Source organism: Nilaparvata lugens, chromosome 2, assembly GCF_014356525.2.
Source record: "Nilaparvata lugens isolate BPH chromosome 2, ASM1435652v1, whole genome shotgun sequence".
Lineage (NCBI taxonomy): Eukaryota > Metazoa > Arthropoda > Insecta > Hemiptera > Delphacidae > Nilaparvata > Nilaparvata lugens.
Window position 1 is genome coordinate 45,837,689 of NC_052505.1, and position 23,585 is coordinate 45,861,273.

The 23,585-nt window shown below is 33.1% G+C and overlaps 2 protein-coding genes across 9 annotated transcripts in view; both read left to right on the forward strand.

Annotated features, from left to right (window-relative positions):
* The first annotated feature begins 501 nt into the window (after positions 1–501).
* On the forward strand, positions 502–11,531 carry LOC120349901. The gene is made up of 4 exons (XM_039421318.1): positions 502–788; positions 1,093–1,182; positions 3,287–3,699; positions 10,359–11,531. The coding sequence occupies exons 1-4, from the start codon at positions 683–685 to the stop codon at positions 10,536–10,538; spliced, it is 789 nt and encodes a 262-aa protein (XP_039277252.1). The 5' UTR covers positions 502–682; the 3' UTR covers positions 10,539–11,531.
* Positions 11,532–14,636: 3,105 nt separating this feature from the next.
* LOC111046989 (epidermal growth factor receptor substrate 15-like 1) overlaps positions 14,637–23,585 on the forward strand; it is a 60,626-nt gene continuing 51,677 nt past the window's right edge. For all 8 annotated transcript variants that reach the window (XM_039421320.1, XM_039421321.1, XM_039421323.1 and 5 more), the window contains exon 1: positions 14,637–14,742. In XM_039421320.1, coding sequence (XP_039277254.1) covers positions 14,716–14,742 — 27 coding nt within the window. In that variant the 5' untranslated portion in view covers positions 14,637–14,715. The remainder of the gene's footprint in view (positions 14,743–23,585) is intronic.

The following is a 23,585-nucleotide window of genomic DNA, read 5'->3' on the forward strand; positions in this document are numbered from 1 at the left end:
TTCGGAAAGAATATTAAAAATATCCTCCCCACTAACTCTCTACCAAAAATTTTTTATCAAACAACAATTTAGAAACAAATTATGATTGGGAGAGAATCAAAGGGATTAGATTAATCTAATGATGTTTCTCTCCCGAATATTGATATTTTAACATAGTCTGATTAATTTGTTTCTAAATATTGTTGTTTGATAGAAATATTTGTTTAACATTGTATCCATACTGTTCACGAGATTAAAAAAATGCATGTGGAACATGAACAACCCCACACTGTTTGAACTCAGGGGTTGTTAAACGCAATATTTTTCCATTATTTTCAGTTTATATTGTAATCAATGTATTTTTGGAAGAATACATTTCAATTTAAATTATTGATGTGATATTTAAAATTTTATCTTACCATGTTACCATGTTTTTTGAATGTTATATGTGTTTGAATTTAAAGTATGATTTTCAAATTGTATTTTTATATCACTGGTATTGATCGCTACATATCAGTTGCTATATTATTGAAACTTTGGCAAAATTTGTTGCAGGCTATATCTCTACAAGATCATACACAATCAAGTTTTATGTTTTAAGAGAGTATTTTGAGAATATTAATTTTTAAAAAATACTATAACCACATCATTTTTTTCAGGCTGTGGTTTTACTTTCTCAGCCAAGTCAAGTCTCTACGTTCATATGAAGAAGCACAGGACTAATGGCGAGAGTAAAGATAGTAAACCAGCTAACAATACGAGGCAGTCAGATAACAACGTTGGAAACTCTAATAACACAATAAATTTATGTAAGTTCAATTTTCAATGCTATTTAACAACTTTGTATGAAATCGCCTGCGAAAACATTTGGAAGATATCAAATTGATTGTTTTATTTATTGTTCTTGTAAGTAATAAAATAGATTTGTCATCAGTATATCAGTTACAAATAAGTTGTACTTCAACGCTGTCCAATACTCATGCTATTGAATTTGTAGATCTGAAAAATGTTCAACAGTCCTAATTTCTATTCCATTTTCTGAACTAAAAAAATAAACTAATAAATAATGTATTTTACTATCCTAAACTGATGGAATATTCTTTTGTGTTATAGTGGTTATGAATCCTTTGGAATTATGGCCTGGATCGGGAACAGAGTTATATACTATAGAAGGAGCTGATATTGATGGCGTTGAGACTCAAGGTAATGAAACAATTCCTATCATCTCAAAACCTTACCTTGGATCTCTGGTCCTCTAGTCTGCACCCCAGATCTTTGGAATGGTCATTCGCGACGTTATAATAAAAACTTATAAAATAAAACATTCACAAATGAAGTTTCAAAAGACCAATTTCTCCTACGAAATCCTTAATCCCGAAAAAGCAATTATGGAGTTGAACCATAATATAGCCTTCATGAAACGTGATAAAGCACACGTTCTATCTTATGCGTTGGAAATTGCATCGCTTTACAATTATGTCAATAATTAATTCCACGATTATAATTTCCAACTCTCAAAATAATATTTAAAATTCAATTTAAGAAAAATCACATGGTTCATGTTATGTATGACAACATGGGATTCATGTGAGTGGTAGTAGATGACACTCCGCGGCTAACTTTGTTGGCAGGCGAGTTAGCTTCTTATCAGTTTTAAGAGATCAATCATCAAATGCATTATTGTTGACTTATTAGTAACTGCAGTATAAGGAAACTCTATTCATGACGAGACTTCACTTGTTGACCAAAAGCCAACTCACTCTAGTTTGTATGATGCATGGAGTTGAATCATAATACAGCCTTTATGAAACGTGATAAAACACACATAGCCTTGACTTGTTGCTTCATAGTCCATATTATTTTAGTTTATACTATTGGTATTTCTAGATTACTCGTTCTTATTCCTACAATAAATTTATGCCAACAGTAGCCCTACTAACATACCGTAATCTCGTGATCTTTACATAATATATTAGTGATTTTAATTCTAATACTTGATGCTAGATTTCTTTTTCCGAAACGATAAGTTTCATGCATGCAAGGATCTCAGCAATCGTCCCTAATAAGTATCATGCATGCAAAGTTTTCGATTATTTCATTTGTATTTTTTCAGTTTTTTCTAAAATTCAATAGTATAAGTTATTTTATTTTCCTTTCCATGTATTGTTTTTCAAATTGTACTGCTCAGTGTGCGCTATGAGGGCAATAATGGGATGTATAGTTCCTGGTGCCCTCAAGTATGTATACTCTCAAATAAATAAATAACTTATCTTGACCAGATTTGTAAGATTTACAATAAATATAAATATCTAAAATCAACGCGCGTTTATTATTGGCAAAGACACAACGTAAGCAATTATAGCTAGAACAGCACTAATGAAAGATATTTCTCTGGCACAACGTGAAAAATCACAGCTAAAACAGCACTGATGAAAGATATCTCTCTCTAACATTTTCATTTAGTCTTTGAAATACTTTTGTGAATTTTGGGGGACATATCTACTACCTATGTAGACTAGTACTACTATGTTCTTGAACTTTGTGTTGCATAGGTCGTGAGACACCCGTTATAAGCAGTCTAGAGGTTATGTTCACAATCAAATTCACTCATAATAAATTTCAAGTCCAAAATAATTATAAAATAAACTTTTTGAATTTTTGAGTTCAATTAACACATTCTTAACACAATAAATCACCTCACCAAAACATGAAACGATCTTTAAAAATATTAACGTTTCACTCAAACTAAAAAAAAATTCACTCAACTTTTCAATTTTGTTAACGGAAATGCCATGTACATTTGAGTACCGAACATTTCCAATTCCGCGTTCCCACCACAGCTATAGTTGAAGCTACTTTTGCCCCAGTGTGTAGGCTGTTTTGGTTGGTTTGTGTATGTGTTCGACCATAATATTCGAATGCTTCAATGAATCAACTCAAAATCTTCAACACATATTCTTTTAACCATTATACAGATTGAGTTCGGTGGCCAGCAAAATTGACTCACTCCTTCGTTCTTTTTAAGGATATAACCGGATAACATTTAAAGTACATAAATAAATAATTGTATTGTTTCATAATTATAAATCAGCGGTGTGCTCGTGAGCAGGGTTATTAATAAATTGCATGCAATTAATAACTCAATGTTATTTGGACTTGATTTTTCACTGCTTTCAATTGAACAGCTGCAGAATAACAGCGGCTTTTTGAGCGAGTTTTCCAGCCCGATGGGCTCATTAGTTGAGTTTGTTCCAATTAGAAGTTCGAATTCAATTCATCTGTTTTAATTTATTTATTGTTTTTCCAGTGAAATTTCAAAGCTGCGAACCGGAGGACATTTCTCGGTTGGAGTTGTCGGGAGAGAGTGATGATCAAAATATAGCATTCATTGTTTCTGCTGAAGACGCTGATAACTTGAACTCCACTGACATTCTACAGGCTACCAAACATGAAACACTGACTAATAACAGCAGTGAAGAGTCCAGTTGTGCCAGGACTTATCTTAAATGTCAAGATTTATCTTTGAAGAGGTACCGTGTCAAAAAGAAAACGAAGAAAGAGCAGTCAGCTACTGAAAATCAACCAGCAATTTCTAATAGCACATTGTTGAATGTGATGACGCCAGAATTTTCTGATGTTCAAGTGGTTTCCGACATTGTACTCACTACCAGTCTTCTGGGAGGAAGTCAAGATAATTTGATGGGTCTACAAATGCTGCAGGTTTGTAATTAAATTTGAATTTATAATACATATTTTTTACTGAGAAATATTGTTTTTCTATAGATATTCACAATCATTTAGGAGAGAAATAGTAACTTTTTTTAGCCATTAAAATTTATTAGTTTTTAATCCTTAACCGATCTTGGACTATTTTGTGATCCTCAAACAAAAGTTTGGTACTTGAATTGTACCTTAATATGGTTGACTTCCTTTGCTTACAATTTCAGCAGTGCTTGCACATTTTCAGCATTCTATTCAAAATTATTTTTAAAAAAAGTTTGACCAACCAAGATGAAATAACTCATAACTAGGTTCTTCTTCTTCTAGTGCGTCTCCTATCGGAGGTTCGCTATCAGCACGCAATCCGGATCTTATTCACTGCCGCTCGGAACAAGTCTTTGCTGCTGCAGTCAAACCCTCAAATTTTTAAGCCAGGAAACACGTCGCCTTCCAACACTCCTTTTTCCGCTGATTTTTCCTTGAACTATAACTAGGTTATGATTGTATAATTTGTGAAGATTTGGATGTTTTCAAATGTTATTATTTGATCTGATACTTTCTATTAGCCTTTAAATATGAACGAGTGATCAAGTTCAAATGATCCGTTTCACTGTCCTTAGACGCTTGCTCAGAAATTACGGTTAAGTGATGATTATTTTCAAGACTTGAAAAATTATTATCGTGTATGAAGATTGACGAACTTTTTGAATGTAGCTATCTTTACTACTTTTTACCTTTTCCACATACGCCTAATATGTGATACTGGAATACTGAGATGTTTGTGATTTTTTTTTAAATTTTACAACCCCTTAATGGTCGTTTTCACCCTTACCGATTGTCGGCCGATAACACTGAAAATTTTCATCCGATTGGCGAATTAGAGTATCATTGTGAATGTCGGCCTATAAATAATGTTGGCTGACAATTGTCAAGTGTGAAAATGACCAAACTTCAAACAATAGAAGCTTCTACAGATTGTCTTGTGACAACATTGTTTCAATTTATCCCAAAATAATTTGAAGTTTTATCCCCATTTATTAGCTTTGAAACTCTACTTCAATTTATGATTTGCTAATGGAAAATAATCAAGATTAAAATCCAATTTATTAAATTTTGTGATCAAGTTAGAAATCATCAGCTTTTTTCTATAAGCGATTTTCATACTTCAGATACAGCTTATCAGCTTTGTAAACTTGTCTCACATATTTTTGAATGCTTGTCTCAACTATTATTTATATTTCTTCAAATAGTGAGTTCCAGTCATCGTTTAGACGTCGTAGCGGTAGCATGTCGAGAGCATTGTAGTGTTAATAGAATAGTGTAGTATAGTGGTAGTAAAAATAGTTATATTTCGATAGTTCAGTATCTGCGCCTTAGTGGAATTAGGCCTACGCAAAATTGTCGAAAAGTGCGAAATTGCAGTACGCGAGTGCGCGTTCGAGCGTCCCGGTTAGGCCGGCCGGTCAATGTTCGCGACACAATCGTTTTGCTGAATAATGAATAAACATTTTAAATTCAACATAAATGTCGTTCGTCAGTCCGTCGAAATTTTTGATTCCCGAGTTTGAAGAAGAGGCAACAGAAGAAGAAGAAGTCAAAGCGAATGAAGAAAAAATGGAAACCGGTAGTGTAAACGCAGGTATCCCTCCTTACAAAGGAGTCAACGCCGGAAAAGGTGATCGACACAAATAATTTAAGAACAGCGACCGAACAAATATTGTATAATAGTTGGAAGGAAGCTGAAAATAAATGTGTAATGAAGCAAATCAAGAATGAAGAGCTTGAAACGAAGCTAGAGCAACTGATTAAAATAATCTCTCTTCTTGAGAAAAATAGAGAGAGTAAGAACCAGCCTCAGTCATTCACTGTAGGAGGAAATTTGAAAACTGATAAACTAACTGCCGAAAAGGAAGAAAACAAGAAGCTACATTTCTCTACGGATGAAGAAGAGTTAGCAAAGGAGACTGAATGGATTCGAGTGAAATCAATAAACTCAAAAAAAGGAAGATGGATACCTCGCTTTCGCCCACCCCAGCCATCAACAAGCAGTGCAGCAACTGACAGACAGCACACCAAGGAAAAGAAGAATAAAGTATTGCCCCGCCTCCTATCATTGTGAACGATATAAAAAATTTCAATACGTTTTTGAAAACTTTGAACAGTGTCTCTCAAGATGACAAGTTTAGAATAAAGCTAGTCAGTGATGAAACATTCAAAATCAACGTTCAAGATGTAGATACTTATAGAAACGTGACGAAAAAATTGGTTGATACTGGCTATAAGTGGCATTCATACGAAAATAAACAGTCTCGACCCATCAGAGTGATGGTAAAGAAACTACATCATTCATGTAGTCCAGATACCATACTTGATGATTTGAAGAATCAAGGCTATAAAGTCCTGGAAGTGGTAAATAAACTCAAATGGAAGACTAAGGAACCATTGGACATGTTCCTGGTATCCTTTAGCTGCGAGGAAGATATCAAAAAATATTTGAATTGAAAACGGTTCTTGGATGTAAGGTGGAAATTGAAAATATAAGGAAGACAAAGCTGATTGCCCAATGCAAGCGTTGCCAGGCTTACGGTCACACCCAACGTTACTGTAACATGGAACCAAGATGCGTGAAATGTGGATCAAAGCATCTAAGTAGGGACTGCCAAAAATCCAATGGTGCCCTACCAAAATGTGTCCATTGCGGAGAAGCTCACCCTGCAAGTTACAGAGGGTGTACTGTAGCTATTGAACTGCAGAAAATCAGAAATGCGGCTCAAAAAAGGAAGACAAACACTCCCAAGAGCTCAATCAGTCAAAATCCAATTACAAAGCTTGGAGATAAAAATACTAAGCAGGTAGAAATTCGCGTGCCTACTCTGAGTAGAAGAACATTTGCACAGACTGTTGTAGGAAACAAAGGCTTTAATTCGAATAGCTGTCAGTTCGATAATATGGAGGGAGATATTAATCAGGTGCTGAAGCTCATTTTACATAAGTTAGACAAGCAAGAAAAAAGTATCTTCTATCTTCAAATAACTAATATTATAAATGCCGTTTTTAGACTCAAATATGTTCCTTGCATGTGGAAGGTAGCTGAGGTGGTAATGATCCCAAAACCTGGAAAAGAGCCTCACAACATCTCATCATACCGGCCAATATCTTTGCTTCCAGTAATGTCAAAACTTTTTGAAAGAATATTGTTGAAAAGGCTGACTCCGATTATTGAAAGGAAAAAATTGATACCAGATCATCAATTTGGCTTCAGGAAAAAACATTCAACAATTGATCAGGTACACAGAATTGTAAATATAATAGAAAGGTCGTTGGAAGAGAAAAAAGTTTGTTCTGCAGCATTTCTGGATGTGAGTCAAGCTTTTGATAGAGTCTGGCATGAAGGACTAATCAATAAGTTGAAAAAGTTACTTCCAAAGCAATTCACAGACATCTTACATTCATATTTAACTGGACGATACTTCAGAGTAAACCATGAAGATGCTTATTCTGGACTAGGAGAAATAAAAGCAGGAGTACCACAAGGGAGTGTTTTGGGGCCAATTCTCTATCTTCTGTTTACAAGTGATCTACCATGTCTCGAGAATAATACAATAGCAACATTCGCCGACTACACAGCAATATTAGCTATAGATGACAAGATTGAAAGTGCCACAGCAAAACCTCAAAGATCTCTCGGAAAAATTGAAGACTGGACAACAAAATGGAAGATTGAACTCAATGAAGCGAAATCAGTTCATATCAATTTCACCAACAAGAGGGCTCAACCCATACCAATAACCATTAACAATCAAATAGTACCATTTTCCAATGATGCCAGGTACCTAGGTATGACTTTGGATGCAAAGCTTCGCTGGAAGGTCCATGTTAAGAAGAAGAGAGATGAGCTGGGAATAAAATACAAGAGACTCTGGTGGCTGATTGGAAGGAACTCCATCCTGTCAATTCCAAACAAAATACTCCTGTATAAGCAGATTCTGAAGCCAGTATGGACGTATGGTATACAACTTTGGGGGTGTACCAAAGACAGTAACATCAAAGTCATACAACGCTTCCAAAACAAGGTGCTGAGAAACATTTCTGATGCTCCTTGGTACGTCAGAAACAGCAACCTTCACAGAGACCTGCAAGTCGACCTGGTATGCAGCGAAATCCAGAGGCATGCAGAGAAACACGAGGCTCGACTCCACCAACACGACAACATCGAAGCAATCCAGCTGCTGGAAAATGAAGGATTGGTGAGGAAGAAGGAAGAAGCAATTTGAACTGGTCTAGTGCTGATTCAAGTGTCTTGTGTCCAGTGAAAAGCAGAGCAGTGGAAATGAGTGAAACCCACCTGTGTAGTACAGTCATTGAATGTAGTACAGAATTTGAATAGGAGACCCTATGGAGGATTCTCTTGTATTAAGTATTCATTAGTATTATAGGACAGAAAAAAGTTGCTCATTAGTCCCTAGACTAGATAGCAATGTATCGTTGAATTAAAAAAAAAATAGTGAGTAGATTATTAGCAATCGAACAAGAAATTTGTGTCGGTTCCGAGCTCTCTTATCGCTATCGTTTTCTTCCGTACCAAACAAGATCTGTTATTCTGTTTGTTCATCGCAAAATTTATTGAAATTGCATATTTCCAAGTTCAGTGAAATGTCGTGCCGCACGTGTAATAAGTCTGTGAGATGGAGCAATGGTGCAGTGACGTGCAATGACTGCGACAAAACATTTCACGGCAACTGCGTCGGTTTGAAATCGGACGATCTTAAGTACATGACCGACAACATTAAGACATGGAGATGTGAATCTTGTACAAGCGAGAAGAGGAGGAGGAGGAGTATCGCCCTCGAAACTTCCATCTCTTCAGACGACATCTCGCTGAAACAGGTCGTCCAGATGATAAGTGAAGTACGAGCAGACATCCACCGAATGGATCTTGATCTGGGAAAATCCATCGACACTTGTCATGAACTCGTCGCAGACATTCTTAAGAAAATCGAAAATCAGGTGGGTCAGCTTACATTGAGCCTCTCTTCAAATCGACAACTGCCACCGTCTCCCAACATGCGACCTGAGCAAGACTCCGCCAATTATTATAAAACTCACGAGGAGGAATGAGTGAAGAGAGAAGAGAGACATACTAGCCCTCTCTACAGACTACAAAAGACTAACTGGGAAAACATCCTTAATCAATCACAGGTCAGCCCTGCATTTGGCGAATTTTTAAAAATCTTCAACGAGACTATCGAATATGCAAGTTCGTATAAACTAATCAGAAATTCGCGGATATATAATGAGCATAAACCTTGGTTAACTTCACTTATACTGTGTATTTAAAATAAACTATATACAAAATTAATAAGACAGCCGTATAATGAAAGATTAGCGAGGTATTACAGAAAATATCGAGATAGATTAAAAGCCGAAATAGACTAATTCGGGACTAATAGCCGAATTCACTAATCGGGGAGAATAAGAGCAACGGGGAGATTAACAAGGTTATCGCTTGGATCTCTTATCGTTGAGGTACCTGTACTATTTACAGAGTACTGATATGCTTTTATAATAGGAGTGGAAATCTTAACACGCGACAAGAACATATGGACTTATTTTGACGGGAAATTTCATACACCCAAACCCAAATAAAGAATGTTTTCGTAGATTTTATCTATATGTAGCCCAAAAATGTGCATTACAATACCCACTGTAGCAAAAAAGCAAACCTTCTGACCAAAATTAAAAAATGGCTTTTAACAATAGATGAAATCAAGAACCTATTACAAAAAGCCAGTTAAATCCACAATTTAAACTGGCAACTTGCAACTATTGAGGCATTCAATAAAAAATTGAACATATTTACTGTGCATTCAATTATATCAACTTGGAAAACATACCGTAAACAGAATCACAATCAACATTTTACATTTTAAGTAAAAACGTAGAAGGTACGGAACGTACTCTTTTCTTTCAGATTATGTTTCGCCATTAGCTTATATCATTCATTACCGTACTTCATATTTGCATTCACTCATCTCTCCATTATATATAATTATTTTCAAATAAATGAATTATTCCATCATCCATCTCTTCATTATTGTATCATTCATCTCAAATATATATTTTCAAATAAATAAATTATTTCATCATCCATCTTTTCATTATTGTATCATTCATCTCTCATCAATCATATTACATTTTTTCTCAAGATTACTTCATTTTCCATTTTCATTGTAATATACTGCTCTTAGTTTTCTTGAACTTTTGCATTTTAATTCAATTTTAGATATTTGTTTCCCTTTTTAATTAATTTCAACCCTACCCTAAGTTCTGTTACTAGCATAGTCTTTATTTTACTCATCAAACTTATTTTGTTTAAAACATAATTGATTTAAAATATTGTTTTTTGATGGCATCTTCCACATAGAAATTTCTCGGGAGTGTCTTTCTCAGTAAATTTAGAAACTATATTTAGAATTTATTATTGTAAGTACATAATTGTATAAGTTTCACAGAAGCTATGTTTCGTTTTTGTTTGTGCTCTTGTGTTTACTTTGTTTACTGAGAAATAAAATTTATTATTATTAAATCTGTAATGAACTTTTTTATATTATTTGTGCTAAATTATTCACCACTGATTGGTTTACTTATTTGATGTGCAGGATGAGCCTACGAGCAGCAGTACCGGTACAGATTGGTTTGCAAATGCATCAGATGATACTTCCATTGTGTTACCAAGCGGTTCAGGGGAATATCAACAAGTATTCCTTTTAGAATCTCCTTTGGCTATTCACTCGTCTGAATTTGAACCTTCTACAATCAACTTGAAAGATCTCGAATAATAATTGGTTTATCAAAGAAGCAGTTAGATCAAACAATGTAGGGAAGCTGGACTTATCAATTTCTATTTTCGATACAGTATTATAATTTTAAAATTCAATCAAACGACGGGTAGGTGGTGTAGCTGGGAAATTAATCCATCAAGGTTATATTATTCTACCTCAAGAATTGTAACCTATGTGTTGGAATAAGTTGATAATATTGGAGAATTTGAAGAATCAGAGGTATCAATGTTATCACCAATTATTATTGTATTTGTAACCTTTTCTTATATTTTCTCGTATCCTTACACACAATAAGCTTCGGTAGACGTGTGAGGTTCTTTGAACCTTTGGATTCGTCCCTTCAAAAACCTTTTCTTATCCTGTCTCAGAACTTTACTTTTACACGAGCATGTTTTCAGTAATATATTAAATTTATATTGAGTAACAATGAAGGAATACTAAGACAGTTTAAAAGTTAATCTCCAGGTAGATTGGTACTACAGTACAAATAATATTCTAAACTAAATAACATAGAAAAATGAAGATTTTTTGTATCTATTGTCTCATTGAAAGCTTGAGCTTAAACAGTAAAAACCAAGTAGGACCAACACGTCATTAAAGATAATGTTGACAAATACTTGAAAATTATTAAATTTGCCGCTCCAATCATATTGATTAATGCATGATTTACAACACTCAGCTACCTTCTCTAGTACACTCCACCCTTGCCACTGCTTCGCCGGTTATTAGTCCAGTCAATATAGGCATAAAAAAGGGGGTTTGCTTCCAATATATTCTAGTTCCGATTTTTCTATATATTATTTGGATACATGAGAGAAGTCCAGAACCAATTTCTTCATGCAAAATTTCCTTGTGCTAGATATGGGGTGGCTCAAAAACCTCGTATTTTCGGTTCATTTTCCAGGTTTCAGCTATTTCGGCCAAATCCATTGATCGGACAGAAAATTTTTCTTTCACCTTTTTTTAGATTAAAACATTCTGAATGGAATGGAATCATTCGGAACTCTCTATCTCTAATGAGTAGGCTACTGAATTATGATTTTTTTCAAAAATGAGTAGAATTTAAAGAAAAAATTATTTTAGTTTTTAAACAACAATATCTTCCGATTGTTACCATTTGGATTTATAATTCAAAATCCCTCTGGGCTTAGTTTTGTGCTCTACAATCTAAGATCAGGTAGAGCGCTCTATCTCATATAGATTTCCAGGTACACCTGACAACAATGCTCCTTGTATTGTGAAAAACACCTAATTTTCAGCTTCAACCATCATCATTTGCATGATTTTGATCCGCCTTGATGAGCTGAAAAGAATGAAGTGTAGTACGATGAGATCCAAGCAATGTGTCAAAAGTTATGTATTTGAAATTTTGATCCTCGAGGTGTCCTTATGCGCGCCTCTCCTCTAAGAAATACTGAAATGAAGTGCATTTAACTGCTGATTTTTTCGGCTATATTGAGCATGTAATTGGAATGGTGATTCTCCTGTATTATGTGACTTGTAATTTTTATGAAACAGAGCCCTGATTTTAAAATAGGTATTTTTTTAGTTTTATTGTAATTTAATTTGTCATTATTATTGTTATAATGATAAGAACTTTCGATCTCCATTAGAATGAAACTAACTTACGTATCATGACTTAGATATTATGGATATTTATAAATCACCATTCATTGTTGATGAGTTATTACTATTATTTTTAGTCTCTTGATGATATTTTTATTTGCATATGTTACTCTCTTTGTGATTTTATATTATAATTTTAGTATTTACAGGAACTTTTTGCAACATCACCGTAGATTATTGTAGGTTTATATATTATATACAGTGAGAGCATAGCTATTAACTAGTTTCCTGTTGATTATTGTGTAATCTGTGCTCACTATAAATGAGGTAGGTACCATATTTTTAAAGCTTTATTCATTAAATTAAAGAATTTATATATATATATATAATATTGATTCGTGTTTTTTTATTTACAAAACAAGCCTATTTCCAATTAGTATACTTTACAGTACAATTAATTCTAAAAAACATTTCAGCAATAAAATGGACATATTGAAACTTGCTTGATTTCAATTGAAGAGTGCAAGGATTTGTATAGAACTTGTAACAGGAATGGAGAAACGAGATAACTTGAAGATAAATTCAAATTCAATCGAAGCCATTTTGCATTATATATGTAATAATGCTATTTTTCTCTACAGCATTTTATTCATGAAGGTTTTCATGAGCATATTTTTGGAATACTTGAGCCTGCTTTGTCTCGGTCAATGGCAGTAGAGCTCAGCCTTCATTGGTCGACAGCTATAGAACAATCGTCGGGCTTCAACCACACTAAGGCTAGCTTCACACGCTTTCGGTTTCATTCGGTTCGGTTCGGCTCCTTGTCAGGCTTTAATTCGTACGGTTCTAATTAGGTATTTTCTTGTCAAACACAGCTGTGTTTGGATTTTCACAGTTCATGCTGGTATATTTAAATAACAGTTGGTGTCAAATTGTAAGATGTTATTTCTTGAACAATAAAATTTTAAAGTTAATTAAAAATTGTGAATTATTTAAATAGTTTCTTTTTGATTACCGTATGTTAATTTTGGAAGTTCAGAGAGATTATTTTCTTAATTGAAAATTTGTTCCTTGTTTTGACACATGTTATAAAAAACTTCATCAATGGAGAGAATTGATGAAATCATGTAATTTCGTGGAAAAATTAAAATTCTTACTAAGTTTTAATTTATATCTTTCATATTTTTATAGCAAACTATTCATTGAGAAAAAATGTTTCTGTGAACTAACAGTAATGAATTGAACATATGATTTTGACTTGGAAAATTTTGAAACAGATAATCACGATATCAGGTTAAAATAAAAACAAAAAAGGCAAGCGTGTGTAAAAGACTTTGTTTTTTCCTGTTTCCCTAGCAACGATTTCGAATATAATGAAACCTATTCGTGTCGAGGGGGCGTTCGGTGCTATGCGGTTTCTATTCGGTACCGAATTACCGTTTCACACTTATCGGAATTTGCCGAAAACGAAACGAACCGAAAGAGTGTGAAACTAGCCTAATAATATATGTAATATATTAGCTATAATAATATATACAGCTAATATATTATATTCTGCTGTTCAAAGTTCAGAGCTTTCTCAGTTCGCTAGGGATTGATGATGGAGTAACAACCGAAACTCAAATTGTTATATTGACCGAGCTAAGGCCGGGGACACACGAACGGTTTTTTGCAGTGAGAAGTTCAAAATATACAGGTAGGCTTTGAGAAGGACACACTTCAGCCGACCGGCGAGAAAATCATCCGGAGGCACTCACGTCTATTCTATACTTCGCCGGCTCTCCGGATGTTTCGCCGTCCGGCAGGTAGGAGGGCATATAATGTACGGTACATATTATAATATGCTAGGCTACAGGCATAGCCCAAATGCACTCAGTTATATGTATAGGTAAGATAAACATATACAACTAACACAAAATATTATTACCCTTTCATTAGAAGACAGTTTAAAAAAATCTTGGTAGTGCAGAAAGAAAATGGTAAACTAAGAGGAGAATTATTATATTATATTTTCACTTGGTAAGAAGAATTAAGTGAAAATAAGTTACGCGCGGTAGCCTTTAGAAAATGATATGAGAAAGAGGATAGAAGAGATTTTAATAAAAAAAAATAGTATATTTGAAATAATACATTTAAGAAATGCTACAAGATAATAAATTTATTACTGAACCAAAATAAAAGGGATACCTTACCTTACGGTAAAAAAATTTCTGATTGATCAATAAAAGTATTGTTTGATTTCAATTTTAAGGATATACTATATGCCTACTTTTATATAGAAGTGGAACAATTTTACATCATTGAGTAAAGCTGAATTACTTGAATTGAAATATTAGAAAATATCCAGTGGAAGCGTTATTTCAGATTAATTTACTTCCAATTTTATCAAATGTAGACCAATAATCTTTTACCAATCTGAAACAACATTCAAAAAATTAAACAAAAGCGCCACCGTGAAAAGTGTCAGTGCTGAATTCTCTTGGAGGTTTTTAGAACAAGAAATTTGAACAAGTAGAGGTTGTATTGATCAAAATTCTGATTGGCCGCTCTGTGATGGTTGTCGAAAACTACAAGCCAATAGTACGCTGAAGGCAGTATTGAGGGGAACATGGCTACACTGCCATCTCCAACGCAGGTAAATCCAAAAATTATTCAAATAATTATAGTTTTTCTTATCTCAATTAATTTTATTTATGCTCTGATTGTAACTAAACTTTTTCTTTTCTATCCTCACTCTTAGTAGTAACATTATGGTGGTTTATAATCTGTCGTCCATCACGTCTCTTAGGCCGTGCCTAGTCTTCCCTTTTTTAGGCTAAATAAGAATATCATTGAAATATTAAATTATTCTAATTCTTGCAAGCAATTAAAAACAAAATTATCATCACTTAATAAAAATATATCATAGGATTAAGCCTTCAGTGCCTCTTCTGGTCGTTGAAAATAATGTTGATTAGTCGTCTATCTAATCAATCATTGTGAAATGTCAAATAAATTCGAAATCTCATGTTATGTAAAATCCTATTGTAAGTTTTTTGTAATTGATTCAAGAGATTTATTAAGATACATACATTTTGTTCAATTTAAAATACTAGTTATCTTCTGTTTTAAACTTGTTGAACTGTTGTAATTTTCATCTAACCTAATGCATATAGGTTATGAAATTCTATTGAGTAAGGCAGGTAGGCCTATCTAATAGACTTTCAATAGAATTTTATCTGATTGAATATTAATTCGATATAGTTTTTCTAATAAATATAAACCATATTTCTTCAAACTCTGAAAATATTTTGTAAAATTTTACATAGCCTAACTAAATTTTTGTGTGGGATGTTCAACCTGTGTTTTTTGTTCATTTTATAAACAATAACAAAGCAATAGGCTCAGTCCTAGAACTGCAAATGAGACTGTGACTGAATATACAAGTTGCGGCTTGTCAATAAATGGTTAGCATTTTTTTTCTATCAACTTTTATCGTATGTAGGTTTATATACATATAAGCAGGAAGCCTACTTATTCAAGTTAGGCCTATTACCTTATATATTTTGCTATTATAATAGATACTACTTACTTAAAAGTTATCATAAAAAAATACCATTGTGAATTCCATGTTATAATCGTAGTGATTAAAGATAGGAAAACACCGTTGCCGAATTTTGCATTGTCACTGCCTTGCCTTCTTTTGAATAGCCTATAGCTTATATACGTCATACCGGTAGGCTATATCTAATGTTAAAATGTTCATTATTTGTAAAAATGGTGATTATATTTTATGTTTACCAAAATTATATATTTACTGATTTAGGCAAATAATAAACCTAATTATTGAGATTGAATAATTTGTTGAGTAGCTATACCCTTGACTATCTACAGTGCTTTAGAAGAACTGTAGAATGTCTATAGCCTATTTCTACATTGCTTAAAAACGTTCTGGTAGCATTGCAGAGGTGGAAAAGGATCTGCTTCGTCAAATAATAACAACATCAACAATGATAGACAAGGATAGCAACATCAATTTTAATAAAATACTGCCATTATAAGGTGGACCTCACTATAGATATTTTTTTTAGTTATTTGTTACAGATTTTACCTATATAACATCATCCAGCATTAAATACAGTATTGTAGAATATTGGAATAAATACAAAAGTTACAATCGCTGACTGTTTTCATCTTTACACAGACACACGAGTGGATCTAATTTATTGTAGTTTGACAAAGTGGTTAGCTGGACACAATGTATCACAAACAATATTGTCTTTTGAAAGTTGAAAGGTTAATAATTTTACGGTTTGTGGCATACGTTTTTATCTTTTCCAAAAATATTTTTTCTTTAAAATTTTAATTTTCAACTTAAAGAGCATAATATCATTGAGAGTTATGTGTCTTGAACTTGGAACACTGGTATCCGATTTAAAATAAAAGTTATTTAATTATGAAACTTCTTAGGAAAATTTATAAATTTATTTATAATATAAAAATTATAAAGAACCGTTTTTTACAATTAATTTTATTTGTGATAGAACAACAGATTACTTTATCTGTATGAATTATATTGCTGATACTGACTTTGTAACCCTTATTAATTTGATTACCAAGCAAATCTTGAAAATTGCCTAATAAGAATAATCAAATTACTGTAGCATATTCGTTTACTTGAAGTTCATCAATTCATTTCTGTTCGTAGAAAAAACATAGTATTTTCAAACAGCGTCGAAATAATTTCTAATAGCGTTGAAAATATTATACCTACTACGTTACTGTAACCAGTAGAAAAAATCCATTTAATTTCTTGGATTGATTGTATAATTTTATAACTAAGTCCAGTTACTATATACATTGGTGCATACAATTTATATTGTAGTTCTGATTTTTTAATACATTATTTGGGTACATTAGAGAAGTCCAGAACCAATTTCTTCATGCAAAATTTCCTTGTGCTAGATACAGAGTGGCCCAAAAACCTCGTATCTTCGGCTCATTTTCCAGTTTTCAGCTATTTCTGCCAAATCTCGTAATTGGACAGAAAAATTTGCTCTCGCCTTTTTTTAGATTATAAAATTTTGAATAAAATGAGATCATTCGGAACTCTCTATCTCCAATGAGTACTGAGTTATTATTTTTCAAAAATGAGTGAATTTTGATGAATTTTAGTTCTTAATCAACTATATCTTCCGATTGTTTCCATTCAGATGTATAATTCAAAATCCCTCTGGGCGTATTTTTGTGCTCTACAATCTGAGATCAGGTAGAGCGCTCTATCCCATATAGATTTCCAGGTACACCTGACAACAATACTCCTTGTATTGTGAAAAACACCTCATTTTTAGCTTCAGCCATCATCAACCTACATTGTCCTCACATTGATACGTATTTCGCACAATATCATAATTTCATGAGATTATGTTCTATGAGAATCATCCGTTAGATGCACTTCATTTCAGTATTTCCTAGTGGAGAGCCGCGCTTAAGGACACCTCAAGGATCAAAAATTCAAACACTTATAACTTTTGACACACTCCTCATATTTCATCGGAAAATGAAATTCGGTCGGAAAATGGAAAATTTATTGTTGAGTGTACTTAAGCCCATATTCCATAGGCCTACACAAAAAATGACCAATTTCTAAAATTATACAAAAATACGCCTAGAGGGATTTTGAATTATACATATGAATGGTGACAATCGAAAGATATTGTTCATCAAAATTGATTTTTTTTCTTCAAATTCACTCATTTTTGAAAAATAATAACTCAGTACTCATTGGAGATAGAGAGTTCCGAATGATCTCATTTTATTCAAAATTTTATAATCTAAAAAAAGGCAAGAGCAAATTTTTCTGTCCGATTACGAGATTTGGCAGAAATAGCTGAAAACTGGAAAATAAGCCGAAAATACGAGATTTGTGGGCCACTCTTTATCTAGCACAAGGAAATTATGCATGAAGAAATTGGTTCTGGACTTCTCTTATGTACCTAAATAATATATTAAAAAATCAGAACTGCAATATAAATTGCAAGCACACCCCCTTTCTTATGTCTATATTGACTGGACTATTCAGTACCATTTTAAAAATACTTAAAGTCATTTGTCTTATTGTTTTACGTCTTTGTTTTATTGTTGACGCTTTAAAATAACCTCTTAGTAAAATCATAATAATAAAAAGTGTTAATTTCTAACGTATTTCAATTTAATTTTATGCCATAATTCAATTAATATACGGTACTCAATTCAGGGACTTTCCTCTTCAAGCCAATAGACGCACCTCCTGAATTTGGAAAAACAGCTTCTATCCCCTATAAATTGAGAACCCAAAACAATGCCATTAGTCATTTTAAATACTACTGTCATTTCTTGGAACCCCACCCAAGATTTCATCTTGAGGTGCCCCCCTCAAGAACTTTGAGGGCGTAGTCTTCGTCCATGCACTTCCTGTCTAATTCGCCCAAACACCCTTGCTTAAATACTAAAAATTATTAATATTAGATTTCTTGGAAAATTATTTTAATTTTTACACTAATAATATATTTATATGCACACAAATCATAAGAATGATTAGGAAAGGTTCAACAGTCTCAGCCCAAAAATGTCACTTTTCAAAATGTTTATTGACAGCGAAGTTCGGTTTAAGATTCAAGTCGACGGTTTTGCATTACTCTTTATATGTATTTTTTAATATATTATATATTCCGCATTTACGGCAAAACGCGGCAACAGATTTTCATGAAATTTGAGTGGAATGTTCCTTTTTAAATTGGCGTCGATGTATAATGCATGCTAAGGTTTTTAGATTTTTTTCATTTTAAGGATAAAGAGAGGAAAAAAGCCTCCTTCATACTAGACCTAGATCCACAGCTAGATACTAGCTACAGATTTAGTAGAAATCATACTATAGGGTTATTCATCATGAATCATCTGTCGAGTGGATTATTAATCGGATGCAATAAAATTAATAGCTCAAAGTAACATAATTTTCTCTCAACCTTTCTCTGCTTTCAACTCGGGCAGACCAGTTGGCAGTATGTCTTGTAGGGAATTAGATTTTGATGATAGTAGTTCGTTCTTAACAACAGATAATTAGCATTGTCTATACACCAAGTCAATCAGTCATTGGTCGTTTTCATAACGATATCTCGCCGACACGACAGGACAGGACAAAATTTACTCTGATGGACAGTATTAGAGTAAACTTTGAATTTTAACTGCGCGAGGTCTACTGTTCACAGAACTACTATAAATAGTTCCAATCCAATTGAAAGATATTTTGTTTCATCACTTCAATCAATTTCAGTCAATTGAGTCTAAAAATATAAAAAATGAAATATTACACTCATCCTATGAAGGCATGAGACCCTTATTGCGGTCATAACAAAAAATTAAATCTCAGCTCAAAGCTAGTACAAGCAAAAAGATAATATTAATCAAGATTACATCGTCTGAGGGCATGAAACCTCATTATTGCGCCCATAAAAAAATGAAAGTTCGAATTGGATGAAATTAGAATTATAAAAACATACAAAAGATGTAGGTATCTTATCTAGCTTTGAAATCTCAAGATTCGGCGATGAAAAGTTTGTGAGGCCCAGATCACACTGAAGTGGCGTGGCGCTGAATTTTATAACTTCCATATAATATAAAAATATGTATAATTCAAACAAGTGGCGTGGCGAAACGCCACTCTAGTTTGCATTGGACATTTATGTTTATACAGGAGTGGTGTGGAAATGGCAAAAAGTCAGCGCCACACTTAAGTGTGAATTGGGCCTAAGAATTTACTCAGTTCTTGTTGAAAATATTTCAAAATCATTCAGTGATAAAGTAATAATTTTTTCGAATGACCTAATAACTTCAATGTGAATGTAATAACCTCAACATAAATATGAGTCTTCTTATCTAAAGCTTTCATAAACTTCTTACTCAATACTGATGAGTTACTTTCAAGAACACTCTCCAAAACACTTTAAAAGTTATTCCACTTCACACAAATTGAAAATTAACTTTGATATTTTTCATCTATAATTTACCTAGTTGCCATTTCGTTTGAGTCATGTAATTTGAAGGTCTATCAATTCAGCTTAAAAAACTATTTTTCTGTTTTTCATTGGTGAGACATGATTTATTGTTAATGTAATTTGAGTTCTATATCTTCTGATTTATAATTTTTGTGAACAATTCTTCTTAATTTATAATAACACATTTTTAAATGCATATTTGTATTGATTATTTTATCAGGACGATATATGATCCTCCACTAGTGTCTGACTAAGGATACATCATTGAGACTAATTATTATGATTATACCTGAACGGTTGCAATTCAATAACCATCCTAAATGTAACGCGTGCCTTTAACACGCCGCAATTTTTCCAGAATGACCCTATTATAGGGAGAGAAACAATTTTGAGTTTATCCTGTTGATTTTATTCCAATCATTAATTTGATGTTGTGATTGTGAAATGAGATGAAAGAATTAATAATTAATTATTGAAAATTACTGTTACTCTTATTATATTTTCATGTTGAACACGACAAGTTTCGGGTATTCATCCCATAAGTGTCCATGAGAATGGTATAAATACCCGAAACTAGTCGTGTCTTATATCAAAATATTCATTTATTAATTCATTGGATAGAGCTTACAATATAATATTCATAAAAAACAGGCTATTTACCAGAACTTCTTCTATCTCTTAATTTTGTCTCCAATCTCCCAAATAATTTTATAGGTTATGTCCACATTAATTTCTACACCAATTCATTAATCTTAAAAATAAAACAAACAATTTCAAATTTAGATAGGTTAATAATAATATTTTAGAAAAAAACAGAAATATAATAAGGGTACTAGTAATTTTTTATAATTTAACATTAAAGAAGCCCTATTTAAATACTTTATTAAATAACAACAATAATTAGTCACTTTACGTTACTTTCTGGTATGAGTAGTTGATGTTATCATCTGACGAAATGGATAATTCGAATTCCCTAAAAACTAGAGATTTGTTGATTCAGATAGAAGGTCAAAAATGTCCCATTGATCAGTACAATATTAGTCAATGAAAGACATTGATCTAGGTCGACAAAGGTCAAGACGGGACAGGGTAGTTGGGCATTTTTGTCTTCTAATTACTATGAATGAAGTTCACGTCCTACCTTCACAACCAATTATCGAAAACACTGACATCACATTAGGTTTGTCCCATGCCTAAAACTGTAATCAGAAATCATAGTGGTGGAATGAGCATTGCCCATTTGAAAAACTACCAATACAATATAACAAATTCTAGTTAAGTTGATCCTATTGACATTACTAATGTGTGTATTTTAGATGGCATGTGTAAAGCTTTTATGCATTGTTACATGAAAATTTCAATGAACTGAAGAATTAAGTAATGCCAATTTTTATGGTGGAAATTATTAGAAATAATTAAAAATGGACAAAATTTTTTTATAATAACAATAGCCCTACATAAAAATAGATTTACGACGATAATTCAACTTCTGAATTCTTCACTATTGAAATTCAATAAATAAATTACAGCCTACTATATGATAAATGTTTGGGTTTATTCTATACTAATTACATAATTTCGTATTGAATTATTTCTCACGGTATTAATAAAAGATAAAAAGTTATTAAATAAAAAGTAAAAGCGTAAATCTACCAGCAATAAACTTAATCGCTAAGGAAATAGCTATTTATGTATTAAGAGCGTAATGCGCGACTTTATCGCTCGCGCAAAACAGTTATCAAAACAGTATAATTTTGCAAGAGCGATAAAGAAGCATTACGCGCGAATTACATACAAAATTTTTTCTACACTGCCCAAACCTGTTAAATTACTTATATCGGCGGAGTTACAATTACCGACTTTTTAGGTTAAGATCTGACTTTTTGGCGAGCTGCTTACCATCAGCTGATCAGCGAGCGTAAAGAAACTCTTCTGCGCAAGCGCGAATGATTACCGAGCGTAAAGAAAATCTACTGCGCATGCGCGGATGGTTAGCGAGCGAAAAAGTACATTCTCCTCAGAAATGAGGTGTTTTACGAGGAGAATTGAGTATATAAATTCTTTCTTTACGCGCAGTTGTAGAAAACTTTTATTTCTATTTTTAAATACCGTACTTTTTTGATATTAATTTCCCAAAACGCTTCAGAGATGAGAAATGTCATAAAGGAGTGTCATGCACTGATGTTGTAGACAGAAGATATGAACTGTTGAAACTTGAGAGAGAATATAGAATTACTAAGAGCGAGGATGTAAAACTTCAAATTATTAATAAGAAAAATGCTCTGAGACACCTTATTAGCGTAAATAAACAGAGATTTTCCGATAAAAAAAATCACAAGCCAGTAATAAAAGTAAAGTAACTTGGAGTATGATTAATGCTGAGGTTGAAAAAACACAACTAATTTTTCTAATAGGCCTATTAGTAGTATTCTGAATGAAGGAGATCTTGTAACCGATCCCTACAACATATGTAATGTTTTCAATAACTTTTTTACAAGGGCAGTTGAAAACCTTGTAGTACCAAATATTCCAAACAGCTCTAAACTGTTAAGTACACTTTAATATACAAAATAATAATAATATTATTTCTCCTCAAGATTCAGATTCATACAGATTTCATCACATGAATTAGCACAAATTATAATGACTTTTGAAAGTAAATTCTCTTCTGGACCTGATGACACTCCAATGGCAATAATAAAAAAGTTCTACCCACAATTATTGAGCCGTTGACTCATGTAATGAACTCTTCACTGATATCGGGCTATTTCCCAAAGTCTTTAAAAATAGCCAGAGTCATACCGATATTTAAGAAGGGGAATGCCAAAGGTCCTGAGTGCTTTAGACCAGTTTCTGTCTTATCAGTATTTTCAAAAATATTGGAAAGGGTGGTGTATGACCAGTTGGTAAAGTATCTAGAGTCCAACAACATACTGGACAGAGAGCAGCATGGGTTTCGATCTTACAGATCGACTATCTCAGCAGGAGTAGATTTTGTTGGGTCGATTATAGATGCGGTGGATAGGGGTGATAAGATAATGGGTACTTTTCTGGATTCGACACGTGCATTTGACAGTGTCGATCATGATGCTTTATTAGAGTCACTCAAGGGCATGGGAGTGCTGGGGAAAGAGCTGTCCTGGTTCTCATCCTACTTGAAGGGAAGAGAACAATATGTGGAATTGGAGAGGATTGATGTAACCCCTTCAATTAACTATAGAATGAAGTATCGCTCTGAGCTCAAAAGTCTCAATTACGGCGTTCCCGCAAGGTTCCATATTAGGCCCTTTACTGTTTCTATGTTACATTAAGGGGTTACCTGAGGTGATCCGAGGACAGGCATCTGTTTGTCTTTATGCGGACGATGCCAACATTATTTTTACAGGTAAGACAGTACAGGATGTGGAGAAATCATCAGCCCAGGGTCTAACAGCAATCAATAAATTTCTGAACAGCCGAAATCTCC

Bases quoted from the DNA above. Each gene is read 5' to 3' on its own strand.
- LOC120349901 (XM_039421318.1), top strand. From the start codon at position 683: ATGAAGAAGCACAGGACTAATGGCGAGAGTAAAGATAGTAAACCAGCT. The intron at 1,183-3,286 runs GTAATGAAACAA...TTGTTTTTCCAG, and splicing joins TGATGGCGTTGAGACTCAAG to TGAAATTTCAAAGCTGCGAA. The intron at 3,700-10,358 runs GTTTGTAATTAA...TTTGATGTGCAG, and splicing joins TGGGTCTACAAATGCTGCAG to GATGAGCCTACGAGCAGCAG.